Source organism: Agelaius tricolor, unplaced genomic scaffold, assembly GCF_023055355.1.
Source record: "Agelaius tricolor isolate 1412-34295 unplaced genomic scaffold, bAgeTri1.0.p SCAF_33, whole genome shotgun sequence".
Classification (NCBI taxonomy): domain Eukaryota; kingdom Metazoa; phylum Chordata; class Aves; order Passeriformes; family Icteridae; genus Agelaius; species Agelaius tricolor.
In genome coordinates this window covers 323,287-338,161 of record NW_027269293.1, presented here as the reverse complement: position 1 = coordinate 338,161, position 14,875 = coordinate 323,287, and the positions used below count along the sequence as shown (strand labels likewise).

Genomic DNA, 14,875 nt, shown 5'->3' with positions numbered 1-14,875 from the left:
GGGGAAATTCCCGTGGGGAGGGGGCAGAAATCCCAAAAACCCAGGGTAGAGCCATAGAGGGATTGAGGGAAATTCCCATGGGGATCCCGGCTACAATAATTCCCAAAAATCCAGGATCTGGCAGGGGTTCCATGGGGAAGGGGCCAGAATTCCCAAAAACGCAGGGTGGGCCCAGCAGGGATTGGGGAAACTCGCAGGGAGATTTCTGTTCAAATATATCCTAAAAACTCCAGGTTGGATCTGGCTGGGATTTTGGGAAATTCTATGGGGATTTCTGTTAAAATAATTCCTAAAAATTCTTGTTTGGATCTGGCTGGGATTGGGGAAATTCCCACGGGGATTTCTGCCACAATAATTCCTAAAAACCCAGGTTGGACCCAGCAGCAGCAGGGGTTGGTGACAAGGACGCGGCAGGAGGGACACCAGACTCAGCCTCAGCCTCTTACAGAAGGATTCCTTTTATTTTTATTTATTTCTCTTTTTATTCTTTTCATTTCTTTATTATTTTTTGGGGGTTTTCATCCCCAAGGAATTGTCAGAAGGGCTGGAGGTGATGCAGAACTTCAGGAATAAATTCCATTTCTTGGGCACGGCTCAGCTGCTCTGGGATCTCCCTGGAGCTGAGCTCAGGGCTCAGCTGGGGCCTGAACCCCAGAATTTAACCCCAAATTTGGGGGGTCCCACAGAGGGGATTCCTGGGTTCCAGAGGGGATTTTTTGGGTTCCAGGGGGATTTTCTGTGTTCCAGGAGGATTTTCTGGGCCCCAGGCTCAGGCACTGGGTGCGTACTGCAGGGCCAGGCGGTCAAAGTCGTTCTCCTGCAACCACAGCCAAAAATAAATGGATTAAATTAATCCTTAATTAATCATTAATTAATTATTACCAATCCATCCCCCTCCAATTTGCATTTATTACCTCTCCTCTGGCTGAACCCACCACAACCAGCTCCCTAAAACTAAATTAATTCCAATTTATTTCATTCCCATTGACTCTAAATTAACAGCAAACCCCATTTATTCCTTTTTTTGTCATTTGCTGCTTTTCCCTTCCCCTCTCCCCAAATTCCCTCTCCCAGTTTTTTCCTGTTTTGAGCACAAATTTCCACCTGGATTAAAAATCTGCATCTCAGGGCTTTTGCTCCAACCTTGGGAATCCCAAAATGAAAAAACTGAAGGAGAAGGAGCTGCCCCCTTGGGATTCATTTCCCCTGGATCCATCAGAACGGGGAAAATTCAGTTTATTTGATTTGTTTCTATTATTGTTTCTATTTTCTGCCATTGCCTACCTTGGCCTGGTACTCCTGGATGAAGGGATGGTTCTTGTGAGCATCCTTCAGCTGGGACAGGTAACGATTGGTGACCTGGAGGGACGAGAAAATTCAATTTTGGGATGGCAGAGTGGAACAAATCCCACCCAAATGTGGGGGTTTTACACCTGAGAAAATCCTGATTTTCTCACTGTCCCAGTTCGAACCAGTAGGACCCATGCACACACTTGAAATAAAAAACAAAACACCTCAAAATCAACTTTCTGTGGTGGTTCCAAGTTAAAAAAAATTAAAAACTGGGAAGAGCTGAACTTCCAACTCCAAATGCTTTTTCTGCCCAGGGTTTTTCTCAATAATGAGGAAATTCTGGAATTCTGGAGTGGTTTGGGCTGGAAGGGACCTCAAGGATCATCAAATTCCATGGGAAAAGCCAAATCCCCAAATGCCCCAAATCCCAAACGGTGCCCTGGGGCTCTGAGCTGCCCGTGCCCAAAATGAGCCCAAAATGAGCCCAAAATGAGCCCTTTTATCCCCAAAATGAGCCCATTTCCCCCCAAAGGACCCCATTTCCCCCATGTCTCACCTCGGGGGCCTTGCCCAGGTGCTGGGACAGCACCACCAGGTTCAGCAGGGTCTCAGGGTGCCCACTGTCCTGGAAAATGGGATTATCACAGGAAAAGGGGCTGGGGGGCCCAGACAGGGATTTGGGAACTCTGGGATGGGATTCCCAGAGAAATCCCTGGCTGCCCCTTGGCTGGGAGCCACCTGGGATTGTGCAGGTGCAATGGAATGGAAATAAAATAAAATAAAATAAAATAAAATAAAATAAAATAAATCATAACATTCAATAAATTAAATACAATACTATAAATAAAATACAAAATAAAATGCTAAAATAAAATAAAAATAAATAGAATAGAATAGCCAATAAAATTTAACAAAATGAAATACAATAGAATAAATAAAATATAAAATAAAATAAAAAATAAAATATAAAATAAAATAAAAAATAAAATACTAAAATAAAATAAAAATTAAAACAATAGAATAGCCAGCCAATAAAATTTAACAAAATAAAATACAATACAATAAATAAAATAAAAAATAAAATATAAAATATAAAATAAAATACTAAAATAAAATAAAATAAAATAAAATAAAATACACCAAACCAAACCACTGTGCAAGGCCAAGCCCAGCGAGGGGGATCCATAAATTCCATAAATTGCCATTGCTGTGGATGTGAGCAGGAAAACCCCTGGGAATTCGGGGCTGTCCCTTGTCCGTGTGGGAATTTGGGGTGCACTTTGGGCTGTCCCTGTCCCTGTGGCATTGGGGCTGTCCCCTGTCCCTGTGGGGCTGTCCCCTGTCCCTGTGGGGCTGTCCCCTGTCCATTTGGGGACTCTTTGTGCTGTCCCTGTCCCTGTGGGATTTCCCTGGGTCTCTCCCCATCCCTGTGGGATTTCCCTGGGTCTGTCCCTGTCCCTGAGGGATTTCCCTGGGTCTCTCCCCTGTCCATCAGGGATTTCCCCGGGTCTCTCCCCATCCCTGGGGGATTCCCTGTACCTTGTCCATCAGGGATTTCCCTGGGTCTCTCCCCATCCCTGGGGGATCCCCTGTACCTTGTCCAGAGCCTCCTGGAGCAGCCCCTCGGCCTCGTCCCAGCGGCCCTGGGCCATGGCGGCGGCCGCCTGCCCGTTGAGCAGCAGCAGCGAGGGGCTGGACCTGTCTGCCAGCTCCTGGAAGGTGTAGAAGGCGTCCTGCAGCTTCTCCCCACCCTGCAGGGACACACACACACACACACAGGGTCAGCCCTGGGCTGGGGAGCCCTCAGTGGCACCTCTGGGGACACTCCTGGGCTGGGGAGCCCTCACTGGCACCTCTGGGGTCACCTCTGGGCTCCCATTGACACCTCTGGGGTCACCCCTGGGCTGGGGAACCCTCAGTGGCACCTTTGGGGTCACCCCTGGAATGGGGAATCCTCATTTACATCCACTGGGTCATGGGAATTCCTGATTTCCATCTTTGGGGTCACCCCTGGAATGGGGAGCCCTCAGTGACACCTCTGGGGTCAGCCCTGGGCTGGGGAGCCCTCAGTGACACCTTTGGGGTCAGCCCTGGGCTGGGGAGCCCTCAGTGACACCTCTGGGGTCAGCCCTGGGCTGGGGAGCCCTCAGTGACACCTCTGGGGTCAGCCCTGGGCTGGGGAGCCCTCAGTGACACCTCTGGGGTCAGCCCTGGGCTGGGGAGCCCTCACTGACACCTTTGGGGTCACCTCTGGCATGGGGAATCCTCATTTACATCCACTGGGTCATGGGAATTCCTGATTTCCATCTTTGGGGTCACCCCTGGGCTGGGAATTCCTGATCTCCATCCTTAGGGTCATCCCTGGGGTGATGGCAATTCCTGATCTCCATCCCTGGGGTGATGGCAATTCCTGATCTCCATCCTTGGGGTGATGGCAATTCCTGATCTCCATCCCTGGGGTCACTCCTGATTCAGAGCTGATTCCATGGAGCCCAGGCTCTGTGACCCCGGATTTCAGGAGCTGGAGGAGTTGATTTCCATCCCTCCTGCACCCCAAACTCGGTGGTTTTGCCTCATTCCCAAACCTCTTTAAGGACATTTTGTGTCCTGGAGTCTGGGTGGGGCAGCAGAGCAGCTCCCTGGGCTGTTTGGGGATTTTTTTGGGGTTTTTTGGGGTTGTTTTGGGGTCATCTGGCTCCTCCTGGGAGGAGGGGGCACCCACCAGGGCCAGGTTGACCCAGGCTGTGGCCAGCTGGGTCAGGGTGGCATCCTCATCCTGCTCCTGCATCTTCTTCAGCTCCTTCCTGCAGGAAAAGGGGGAATCACAGAGGAAAAGGGATTTCAGCACAAAACCAAATTAACTGGGGGTTGAGTTTCCTGGGGTTCATTTCACCAGGAGAGGCCTGGTCTGATCCCTGGAAATGGGAACGGAGAAGAAGGAGAAGGGAAAAAGGAAAAAGGGAAAAGGAAAAAGGGAAAAGGGAAAAGGAGAAAGGGAAAAGGGAAAAGGGAAAAGGGAAAAGGGAAAAGGAGAAAGGGGAAAGGGAAAAGGGAAGGGCCAATCCCACCTGGCCAGGTCGAGCCTGTCGAGCTTCAGCAGGATCTGCACCATCATGGCCAAGCTGCAGGGACAGGAGCACAGGGACTGACCCCGCTGGACTCACACCCCAAACCCCACCTGGGAGGGTCCTGAGGGGCCCTCCTGACCCCAAACCCCACCTGGGAGGGTCCTGAGGGTCCATCCTGACCCCAAACCCCACCTGGGAGGGTCCTGAGGGGCCCTCCTGACCCCAAACCCCACCTGGGGCCCTCCTGAGGGGCCCTCCTGACCCAAACTCTGAGCTTGTGACCCCGTTTTTGGGATCCCCTGACCATTCCAGGCTGTCCCCCTGGGTTTTAGGGATGATCTGACCCCATTTTTGGGATCTCCTGACCATTCCAGGCTGTCCCCCTGGGTTTTGGGGAGGATGTGACCCCGTTTTTGGGATCTCCTGACCATTCCAGGCTGTCCCCCTGGTGCAGGGCCCTCAGGGCAGCGTCGGGGTCCTGCTGGTGGCAGTAGATGGACGCTGCCATCAGCAGGAAGGTGCTGTTGGCCACATCCACGCTCTTGGCCATCTTCTTGTCCAGCTCTGCCACGATGGAGTCCCTGTGGGGGGGGACAAGGGGAAATGGGGTGGGTTTGGGGGGAAATGGGGAGAAAAAATGGGGGAAAATGGGGGGAGAGAATGGGATAAAACGGGGAAGAAAATGGGGAAAAACAGGGAATAAAATGGGGGAGAAAGGGAGGAGAAAATGAGGGGGAAATGGGGAGAAAAGGGGAAGAAAATGGGAGGGACATGGGGGAGAAAATGGGAGGGAGAAAGGGGGAAAACAGGGGAGAAAATGGGGGGGAGATTGGGGAGAAAACGGTGGGGGGGGATGGGATAAAATGAGGGAGAAAATGGGGAAGAATGGGGGAGAAAAATGGGAGAAAATGGTGGTGGGGGGATGGGATAAAATGGGGAAGAAAATGGGGAAAATTGGGGGAAAGAGGGGAGAAAATGGGAGAAAAGAGGATAAAAGAGGAGAAAAGAGGAGAAGCTGTGGCTGCTCCATCCCTGGACTGCCCCAGGCCAGGCTGGAGCACCCTGGAAGGGATCCCTGGATATTAAACCCAAACCCCCACCCCACAAGCTCCCAGTTCTGTAGGAATTGTGCCTTTTCCAGCTTTGCTGCCACCCCACAGAGCCCCAGAGCCCAGGAAGGGCTGGGCCCCCCTCACCTCTGGCTCTGGCTGTCGCTGGCCAGGAACTGAGCGAACATCCTGACAGACTGCAGCTCGGGGCTGGAGCTGCCCTGCAGCTCGTCCAGAACCACCCCAAACTTCCTCTGAAAAACACGGACACGGCAGGGAGGGCAGGGCGGGAGGGAGGGAAGGAAAGAAGGGGAAAAAAGGAAAAAATGAGAGAAAGGAAAAAAGGAAAGAAAGAAAAGGAAGGAGAGAAAGCAAAGGAAGGAGAGAAAGCAAAGGAAGGAGAGAGAGGAAAGGAAGGAAAGAATGGGGGAAAAGGAAAGAAAAGGAAAACAGGGAAAGAAAGGGAGAGCAGAAAAAGAAAAAGAAGAAAAAGAAGGAAGGGCAGGAAAATAAAAAAAAAAAGCAGGAAAGGCAGGAAGAGAAGGAAAAGGACAATCAAAAAAAGCAGGAAGGGCAGGAAGAAAGGGAGAGAAGGGAGAGAAGGGAGGTTGAGGTTTGAGCAGAACTCTCAAGGATCTGCAGGGACAGGACCCAGGGAAGGGATTTGGGAATCCCAGGGCCCAGGGAATGGATTTGGGATTTGGGAATTCCAGGGCTTTGCCCCTCCCCAGGCTCACCTGGGCGATGTAGGATCGGAACAGGAACACGTCCCGCTCGACCTCCTGCTGGGGGCTGCTGGGCTGGGGAGTGGGAAACAGGGAATCGTCAGGGACCCCAAAACAGCCCCACAAAACAGCCCCACACAAACGCACCCCACACACCCACCCCACAGAACCAGCCCCACACAAACCCACCCCACACACCCGCCCCACACACCCACCCCACACAAACCCTCCGCAGCCCAGCCCCTCCCGAACCCTCCCGGGCCCGCCCAGCCCCGGGAGGCGCGGCGGGCCCGGACCTTGGCGCGCTGGGCCTCGTTGATGGCGGCCTGGAAGGCTCCGATGTAGAAGTTGTTGCGGAGGTCGAAGAGCTCGTCCGCCTCCCCGGCCGGGGCCGCGCCCGCCCCTGCCGCCATCGCCGCAGACACGAACCCGGAAGCGCCCGCGCCGCGCGGGCTGCCGGGAGCCGCCGTCTCCATGGGAACCGCCAATAGCAACGCGAGCAAAAGGATACGTCAGCAAAAAGCGCCGTGTGGGCGGGGTCAGGGCGAGAGGGCCAATGAGCAGCGCGCGAGGCTGTGACGCAATCGGGGCGGGGTTAGAGCGAGCTGTCCAATGAGCGGCGAACGCGGTGGTGACGCCATCAGGACGCGCGGCGCAGCTTGCGGGCGGGGTCAGCTCGAGCCGGCCAATGAGCGGCGCGCGCGGCGGTGACGCCATCAGGACGCGCGGAGGCGGCGGAGCGCGGCCATGGCGGAGTTCCGTGCGCTCGGGCTGGCGCCGTGGCTGGTGGAGCAGGCCCGGCAGGTGGGGCTGCTCCGGCCCACGCCCGTGCAGGCCGCCTGCATCCCGCCCGTGCTGCAGGGTGAGCGCCCGGCCCGGGACGGCCATGGGCGAGCCCCGGTCCTTCCCCGGGACCGGCCCCTCATGGTCCCCATCCCTCCTTCGGGCCGTTCTCCCCCCGTGCCCCTTTCCCCGGTCCTGGTCCGGCCATTCCCCTCCCAGTTCTCGGTCCCGTTCCCGGTTTCGTTCCCCATTCCCATTTCCCGTTCCCCGATCCTGTTCCCGTCCCCGTTTCCCATTCCCGTTCCCTGTTCCCGGTCCCGTTTCCCTTTCCCTATTCCCGGTCCCGTTTCTCATTCCCCATTCCCGTTCCCATTTCCCGTTCCGCTGACGCCCCCGTTCCCCGCAGGCCGGGACTGCCTGGGCTGTGCCCAGACGGGCAGCGGGAAGACGGCGGCGTTCGTGCTGCCGGTGCTGCACGTGCTGGCCCAGGACCCCTACGGCATCTTCTGCCTCGTGCTCACCCCCACCCGGTACCGGCCCCGCGGGGCAACGGGAGAGCGGCGGGGAGACTCGGGGAGCTCCGGGGGAGCCCCGGGGACCCCCCCGTGCGGGCTGACCCCCGCGGTTCCCCCCTTCCCCGCAGGGAGCTGGCGTACCAGATCGCAGAGCAGTTCCGGGTGCTGGGCAAACCCCTGGGCCTCAAGGACTGCGTGGTGGTGGGGGGGCTCGGTGAGTGAGCTTGGGGGGCTTGGGGGGTCTGGGGGGGGCTCGGTGAGTGAGCCTGGGGGGGATTTGGGGGGACACTGGGGGGCTTGTGGGGGGTCTGGGGGGTCCTGCCCCGTTCCCAGTGTTCTCAGCCCATTCCCAGTGTTCCCAGGATTCTCAGTCTCTCCCCGTCATTCCCAGCCCATTCCCAGTCTGTCTGTCTGTCTGTGTGTCCGTCTGTCCCAGCCATGGTGTCGCAGGCCCTGGCTCACATTCCCAGTCTGTCTGTCTATCTGTCTGTCCGTCTGTCCCAGCCATGGTGTCCCAGGCCCTGACCCCAGCCTGTCTGTCTGTCCGTCTGTCCCAGCCATGGTGTCGCAGGCCCTGGCTCACATTCCCAGTCTGTCTGTGTGTCTGTCTGTCTGTCTGTCCCAGACATGGTGTCGCAGGCCCTGGCCCTGTCTCGCAGGCCCCACGTGGTGGTGGCCACCCCCGGCCGTCTCGCTGATCACCTGCGCAGCTCCAGCACCTTCAGCCTCAGCAAGGTCCAGTTCCTGGTGAGCCCCAAACCCGGCCCGGGGATCCTGGGGGTTCCCTCCATCCCTGGGGGGGTTCCTGGGAATCCTGGGGGGTTTCCTGTGTCCTTGGGAGCATTTCCAGGAATCCCCCTGGGTTTCCTCCATCCCTGGGGGTTCCTGGGATGCCCTTCAGGTTCCCTGGTGGGTTCCCTGCATACCCTGGGGGTTCCCTGGTGGCTCCCAGGGTTTCCCTGGTGGATTCCCTGGTGGATCCTGGGTTTCCCTGGTGGATTCCCTGGTGGATCCTGGGTTTCCCTGGTGGATCCTGGGCTCCCTGGGTTTCCCTGGTGGCTCCCAGGGTTTCCCTGGTGGATCCTGGGTTTCCCTGGTGGCTCCCAGGGTTTCCCTGGTGGATTCCCTGGTGGATCCTGGGTTTCCCTGGTGGATCCTGGGCTCCCAGGGTTTCCCTGGTGGCTCCCAGGGTTTCCCAGCCTCTGTGGGCCCTGTGCCCAGGTTCTGGACGAGGCTGACCGCCTGCTGGAGCAGGGCAGCGCCGATTTCAGCGCGGACCTGGAGCTGATCCTGGGGGCTGTGCCCGCCCGCCGGCAGACGCTGCTGTTCAGTGCCACCCTGACCAGCACCCTGTGCCAGCTGCGGGCCCTGGCTGCCAACAGCCCCTTCTGCTGGGAGGCCACGGCCCCGTGAGTGCCCGGGATCCCCCATCCTCCCTGGGCTTGGCTCCTTCTGCCGCCCTTTCCTGTGCTGGCGCTGCTGGGGCCCTGCTGGGGCTTTGGGGGTGTCGGGAGAAGGACATGGAGGGGCTGGGAAATTCCTGGGAAGGGCTGGAGAATTCCTGAGGGAGCTGGGAAGGGGCTGGAGAACTCCTGAGGGAGCTGGAAAAGGGATCAGAAAACTCCTGAGGGAGTTGGGAATTCCTGAGGGAGCTGGGAAGGGAAAATTCCTGGGGAGGAGCTGGGGAGTTCCCGAGGGGGCTGGGAAGGGCCCAGCCTGGAGCAAAGCAGGACCAGATCAGCAGGATCAGATTCCCAATCCCCACAGGTCCCAGCAGGAGGGGACAGCCAGGAGGGCCCCAGGGGACACCAGGACAGGAGGGAGCAGCCCCGGGTGGGACCTCAGCAGGAATTTCCTCATGGAAAGGGAGCAGGGCAGGGCTGGGCCGGTGTGGGACGGGCTGGGGGATCCTGCAGGGCTTTTGCAGCCTCAGGGATCCTGGGGGTCCCTGTCCCTGCAGGGTGAGGACGGTGGAGGGGCTGGAGCAGAGGTACCTGCTGGTGCCCGAGGCGCTCAAGGACGCCTACCTGGTGCACCTGGTGCAGAGCTTCCAGGACCAGCACGAGGACTGGGCCATCATCATCTTCACCAAGACCTGCAAGTGAGAGCCCTGCTCCTTTTCCTGCTGCTTTTCGTCCCTCTTTTCCTCCTCATTTCCTGCTCCTCATTTCCTGCTCCTCATTTCCTGCTCCTCATTTCCTGCTCCCTTTTCCTGCTCCCTTTTCCTGCTCCTTTACCTCCCTCTTTTCCTCATTTCCTCCTCCTTTTCCTCCTCCTTTTCCTCCTCCTTTTCTTCCTCCTTTTCCGCCTCCTTTTCCTCCTCCTTTTCCGCCTCCTTTTCCGCCTCCTTTTCCTCCTCATTTCCTCCTCATTTCCTCCTCCCTTTTCCTCCCTTTTCCTCCTCCCTTTTCCTCCTCCCTGGCACAGATTTCCCACCTCAGGAATTGTCCCAGGCCACGCTGGAGCACTCTGGGATAGTGGGAGGTGTCATAAAGAGGGGAACAATGAGGGTTTTGGGAATTGCACCCAGAAGTGTGAAGTGTCCCTGGAACTGGGTTGTCCCAGTCCCTGCCTGGCCCAGCTCTGTCCTGGTGCATCCTGAGCATTCTCCTGGTTTTCCCTCCCCTGCAGGGACTGCCAGGTGCTGAACATGATGCTGAGGAAGTTCAGCTTCCCCTCTGTGGCTCTGCACTCCATGATGAAGCAGGTGAGGCCTGCAGGCCCTGCCAGGGGCTGCTCCCACCTGGAATTTCCTCCCAGCCCTCACCTGGAATCTTCCCCTCCCAGAAACAGAGATTTGCAGCTCTGGCCAAGTTCAAGTCCAGCATCTTCAAGATCCTCATTGCCACAGATGTGGCTGCCAGGTAAAACCAGAGCTCTCCCACCTGGGTTTGTCCACCAGAACCAGCTTAGGCTGAGTTTAGCCAGGCCAGACCTTCAAATGCCCCAGCTCTGGGTGGGACAGGCTCTCCCAGCCTGACTGAGCTGGGCTTTGGAGCCTGGGGGTGCTGAGGGCGCCTGGAGCAGCTCCAAGGGGACTGGGAATTGATGAGCCCTGAGGGAGAATTGGGGAATTGTTGAGTTGGGAATTGATGAGCCCTGAGGGAAGGAGTTGGGGAATTGTTATGAGGAAGGAATTTCTCCAATCAGCCAATAAAGGCTTTTTCCATGGGAATCTGGGGTGTTTGGAGAAGGCAGGGGTTGATTGAACAGATCCTGGCACTGGCAGAGCTCCTGCCCAAGGCCAGGCAGGCACTCAGGGTGTGTTGAGGTCCCTCCCAGCCCAGAGCCTGCTCCCTCTGACAGTGCTGTGCTCTTTACGCTCTTTGCCCACCCCTGGCTGTGTTTCCCCCTGACCTGCAGAGGTTTGGACATCCCAGCAGTGCAGGTGGTGATCAACCACAACACCCCAGGGCTGCCCAAGATCTACATCCACCGCGTGGGACGGACAGCACGGGCAGGTCCGGGGACACCGTGGGGACACAGAACCCAGGGAGGGGACACAGAACCCAGGGAGGGGACACAGAACCCAGGGAGGGACACAGAACCCAGGGAGGGGACACAGAACCCAGGGAGGGGACACAGAACCCAGGGAGGGACACAGAACCCAGGGGGGGACACAGAACCCAGGGGGGGACACAGAACCCAGGGAGTGGACAATCAGGAGAATGCCCAGGATGCTCCAGGGAATGGAGCAGGACAGAGCTAGGACTGTCCAGGGTGCTCCAGCCTGGCCTGGGCAGCTCCTGGGACACCTCCCATTCTCCCATTTCTGTCTTTAATTCCCCAAATCCTCATTTTCCCCCCTTTAAGGCACCGCTGGGATCCTGCCCTGGGTCTCTCGGGGGGATCATTAATCCCTGCTGGTTTTAACGGGATCCTGAATGGGATTGCAGAGCTCAAGGAGCCCTCCCAGCCTGGCTGCTGGGGATGGAGGGGCTGGGGTGCCTGGGGTCCATCCCTCTGTGCCTGCCAGGACTGGCCCATCCATCCCTGCTTTCAACCCTTCCAGGGAGGAAGGGCATGGCCATCACCCTGGTGACACAGTATGACATCCACCTGGTGCACGCCATCGAGGAGGAGATCAGTGAGTGCAGCTGGGGGCTGGGCCCTTCCCTCCCCTCCCCTCCCCTCCCCTCCCCTCCCCTCCCCAGCTCCAGCCCTGGCTGGCTCAGGGCCCCTGCTCCTGTCCCTGCTGCTTTTGGTGGAGCAGAATTTCTGTGGAGCTGCTCTTGATGAAAGCAGCAGCTGCTTCAAAAACAGGGTTTGTCACCTCTGGGTTTGTCACCTCTGGGTTTGTCACCTCTGGATTTGTCACCTCGGGTTTGTCACCCTGTGTGTGTCCCAGAGCTGCATCAGTTCTCTGTGGGGTTTGTCACCTCTGGGTTTGTCACCTCTGGGTTTGTCACCCTCTGGGTTTGTCACCTCTGGGTTTGTCACCTCTGGGTTTGTCACCCTCTGGGGATTGTCACCTCTGGGGATTGTCACCCTCTGTGTGTCCCAGAGCTGCAGCAGTTCTCTGTGGGGTTTGTCATCTCTGGGTTTGTCACCTCTGGGGATTGTCACCTCTGGGGTTTGGGGGTTTGTCACCCTCTGGATTTGTCACCTCTGGGGTTTGTCACCTCTGGGTTTGTCACCTCTGGGGTTTGGGGGTTTGTCACCTCTGGGTTTGTCACCCTCTGTGTCTCCCCAGAGCTGCAGCTGCCGGAGTTCTCAGTGCAGGAGCAGCTGGTGCTGGACATCCTGACCCAAGTGAACGTCACCAGGCGGGAGTGTGAGATCGTGAGTGGCCCTGGGGGAGCCTGGCCTGGGGCCTCTCCCCGTGCTTTTGGGGTTTTTTTCACAGCTTTTCAGGGGTTTTGCTGCTCAGGGCTGAGGTTTGTGGCTCTGCTGCTCTTCCCTTGGCCAGGAGCTGGAGGGGATGGACTTTGATGAGAAGAAGGAAATCAATAAAAGGAAACAGATGATCCTGGAGGGGAAGGTGAGAGCTGCTGCTGGATGAGCTGGGGAATGTGGGAAAGGGAACGGGAACGGGAAAGGGAAGGGGAAAGGGAAGCACAGCCTCTCCTTCCCTTTTCCCTTCCTTTCCCTTCTGGGTGGGGAAAGTTTGTTTAAAATCATCTTAAAAGAAATATTAAATACTGTTCTATTACAATATTAAATATTATAGGGTTTAAAAAGATTAAACACTATGCTGTTAAAAATATGAAATATTAAATATATTAGGTGTTATGAGGTTAAATAGATTCAATATTAGGAAGTTAAAAATGCTCTGGAGAAAATGGAGAAGGGGCTGAATTTTGGGGCCTCCTCAGTCCCAGTGGGCACACCTTGGAAAGGGCAAGGGATTGTCCTGGGTGTGTCCCCAATGTCCTGGGTGTGTCCTGGGCGTGTCCCCAATGTCCTGAGCCTGTCCCCAACATCCTGGGCCTGTCCCTAGTGTCCCCAGTGTCCTGTCCCAATCCCCGGTGTCCCCATGCCCAGTGTCGCTGTCCCCGGTGTCCCGGGTGTGTCCTCAGTGTCCCCATTCCCGGCTGTGTCCCCGCTTGTCCCCGCTGTCCCCATCCCCGCTGTCCCTGGTGTGTCCCCGCTGTCCCGGTGTCCCCATTCCCGGCTGTGTCCTGGCTGTGTCCCCGCTGTCCCGGGTGTGTCCCTGGTGTCCCCATTCCCAGCTCTGTCCCGGCTGTGTCCCGGGTGTGTCCCCGCTGTCCTGGTGTCCCCATTCCCGGCTGTGTCCCTGCTGTCCCCGGTGTCCCCATCGCCGCTGTGTCCCCAGGACCCGGAGCAGGAGGCGCGCAGGAGGGCGGAGCTGTCGCGGATCAGGAGCAGGAACAGGGAGTGCCGGGAGCAGCTGCAGCAGAGGCTGCACAGGAGGCGGCAGCTGCAGCTCCACAGGAAACTGCACAGGAGGATGGAGAGGAGGAGGAGGAAGATGGACAAGGACAAGGAGGACAAGGACAAGGAGAAGGAGGAGCAGTGACGTGGCTGGGACTGGCCTGGAGTGCCCTGGAATTGCTGCTGCTTTGGGAAAATTGGGATTGAACTCTTGAATGTGGGGAAAAAAATCAGAGCTGGGGAGGAGGGAAGAACCCCAGAACCCTTGGGACTGGGATTGGGATTGGGATTGGGAGGAGCTCAGGGCTCATCCGCTCCCAGCCTTGGACATTCCAGAGATCCAGGGGCAGCCTCAGCTCCTCTGGGAATTCCTGCCCAAATCCCATCCAGATTCCCCTTTCCAGCTTAAATCCATTCCCTGTGTCCTGGAATTCCCAAATCCATTCCCTGTGCCCTGGAATTCCCAAATCCCAGATCCATTCCCTGGCTCCTGTCCCTCATCCCAAATCCTCTCCAGCTCCTTTGGAGCCCCTTGCACCTCTGGAAGCAGCTCCAGGTTTCCCTTGGATCCCTTTTGCGTTCAGCTTTGCCTTCTGTGCTCAGGGGGAATCTCCAAGAGCTTTTCCTTGCCCATCCCACCCTCCTCTGTGATGAATTTCTCCCATTATTAACGCTCTGGCTGCCTTGTGAATAATTGAAATCCTCATTTGTGAGGCCTCAGCCAGGAGGATGCTGGGATGGAGCTGCTGCCAGACACAAAACCACACAAAATGCACCAAATGCTGCTGCCAGACACACAAATGCAGCTTTGTCACCTTTGCAGCACAAGGTTTTCCCCTTTGGAAGCACAAAAATAAGGAATTAATCAGGGTGATACGGTTAATGAGGAATTAATCAGGGCTGCAGAGGGCCCAGAGGGGAGGTGTTGGTCCCCCTGCTCTGAAACAACCAGAAATTAAATAAAATCCTCTGGAAATGGCTGGGATTGGAAGGAAAATGCTCTGGAGCAGCCCAGGGCAGTGAGGGAAGGGCTGGGGATGAAAGGGAGGAGGGAGGGAAGCGCCTCCCAGCCCCATCCATCACAGCCTGGACAGAGCTTTTGTCATTCCCAGTGCTGAGCCCGGCCCTGGGCTGCTCCAAAAGGATTTCCAGAAAATTCTGGCAAGGATGAGAGGGGACACTGGGCATGGCCGGGGGGAGCACAGGGCTGGCACTGCCCAGGGACGGCCCCAAAGCTGCTGAGGAAAATGTTCTTGGGATTTTGGGGCAGTTTTGTGGGATTTTGTGCCAATTTTGTGTCAATTTTGTGCACTTTTGTGTCAGTTTTGTGGGATTTTGTGTCAATTTTGTGTGGTTTTCCTGTCAGTTTGCAATGGAATCAGCAAATGCTGGTTGGATCTGCTGTGTCCAAAACAGACACAAGGAAAGGTTTTGAAACTTTCTGACCAAAAAGCCAAATAAAGCATTGAAATAAAAGAAATAAAGAGATGAGGCAGCAAGAGGAACCACGCTTAAAATAAAACAGGGAAGTTGTGGTAAAGCAGAGCCAGGGCCTCCCTCAGGCCTTGCTCAGTTCCAGAGGCTGGGAAACATCTGGGGCGACTCCC

General features: G+C 56.6%; 2 protein-coding genes across 2 annotated transcripts; one reads left to right on the top strand and one right to left on the bottom strand.

Annotated features, from left to right (window-relative positions):
- Positions 1–442: 442 nt before the first annotated feature.
- COPE (COPI coat complex subunit epsilon) lies at positions 443–6,594 on the bottom strand. The gene is made up of 10 exons (XM_071452020.1): positions 6,432–6,594; positions 6,148–6,210; positions 5,558–5,664; positions 4,790–4,942; positions 4,362–4,415; positions 4,016–4,097; positions 2,889–3,044; positions 1,850–1,918; positions 1,285–1,359; positions 443–817 (listed from the first exon to the last, which is right to left on the bottom strand). The coding sequence occupies exons 1-10, from the start codon at positions 6,546–6,548 to the stop codon at positions 770–772; spliced, it is 924 nt and encodes a 307-aa protein (XP_071308121.1). The 5' UTR covers positions 6,549–6,594; the 3' UTR covers positions 443–769.
- A 244-nt stretch (positions 6,595–6,838) lies between these two features.
- DDX49 (DEAD-box helicase 49) lies at positions 6,839–14,752 on the top strand. The gene is made up of 13 exons (XM_071452010.1): positions 6,839–6,997; positions 7,325–7,448; positions 7,562–7,647; positions 8,059–8,180; positions 8,655–8,842; positions 9,394–9,534; positions 10,065–10,140; positions 10,221–10,297; positions 10,797–10,894; positions 11,446–11,520; positions 12,127–12,215; positions 12,343–12,414; positions 13,210–14,752. Exons 1-13 carry the CDS (start codon positions 6,883–6,885, stop codon positions 13,411–13,413), a joined length of 1,467 nt encoding a protein of 488 aa, XP_071308111.1. The 5' UTR covers positions 6,839–6,882; the 3' UTR covers positions 13,414–14,752.
- Positions 14,753–14,875: the final 123 nt, after the last annotated feature.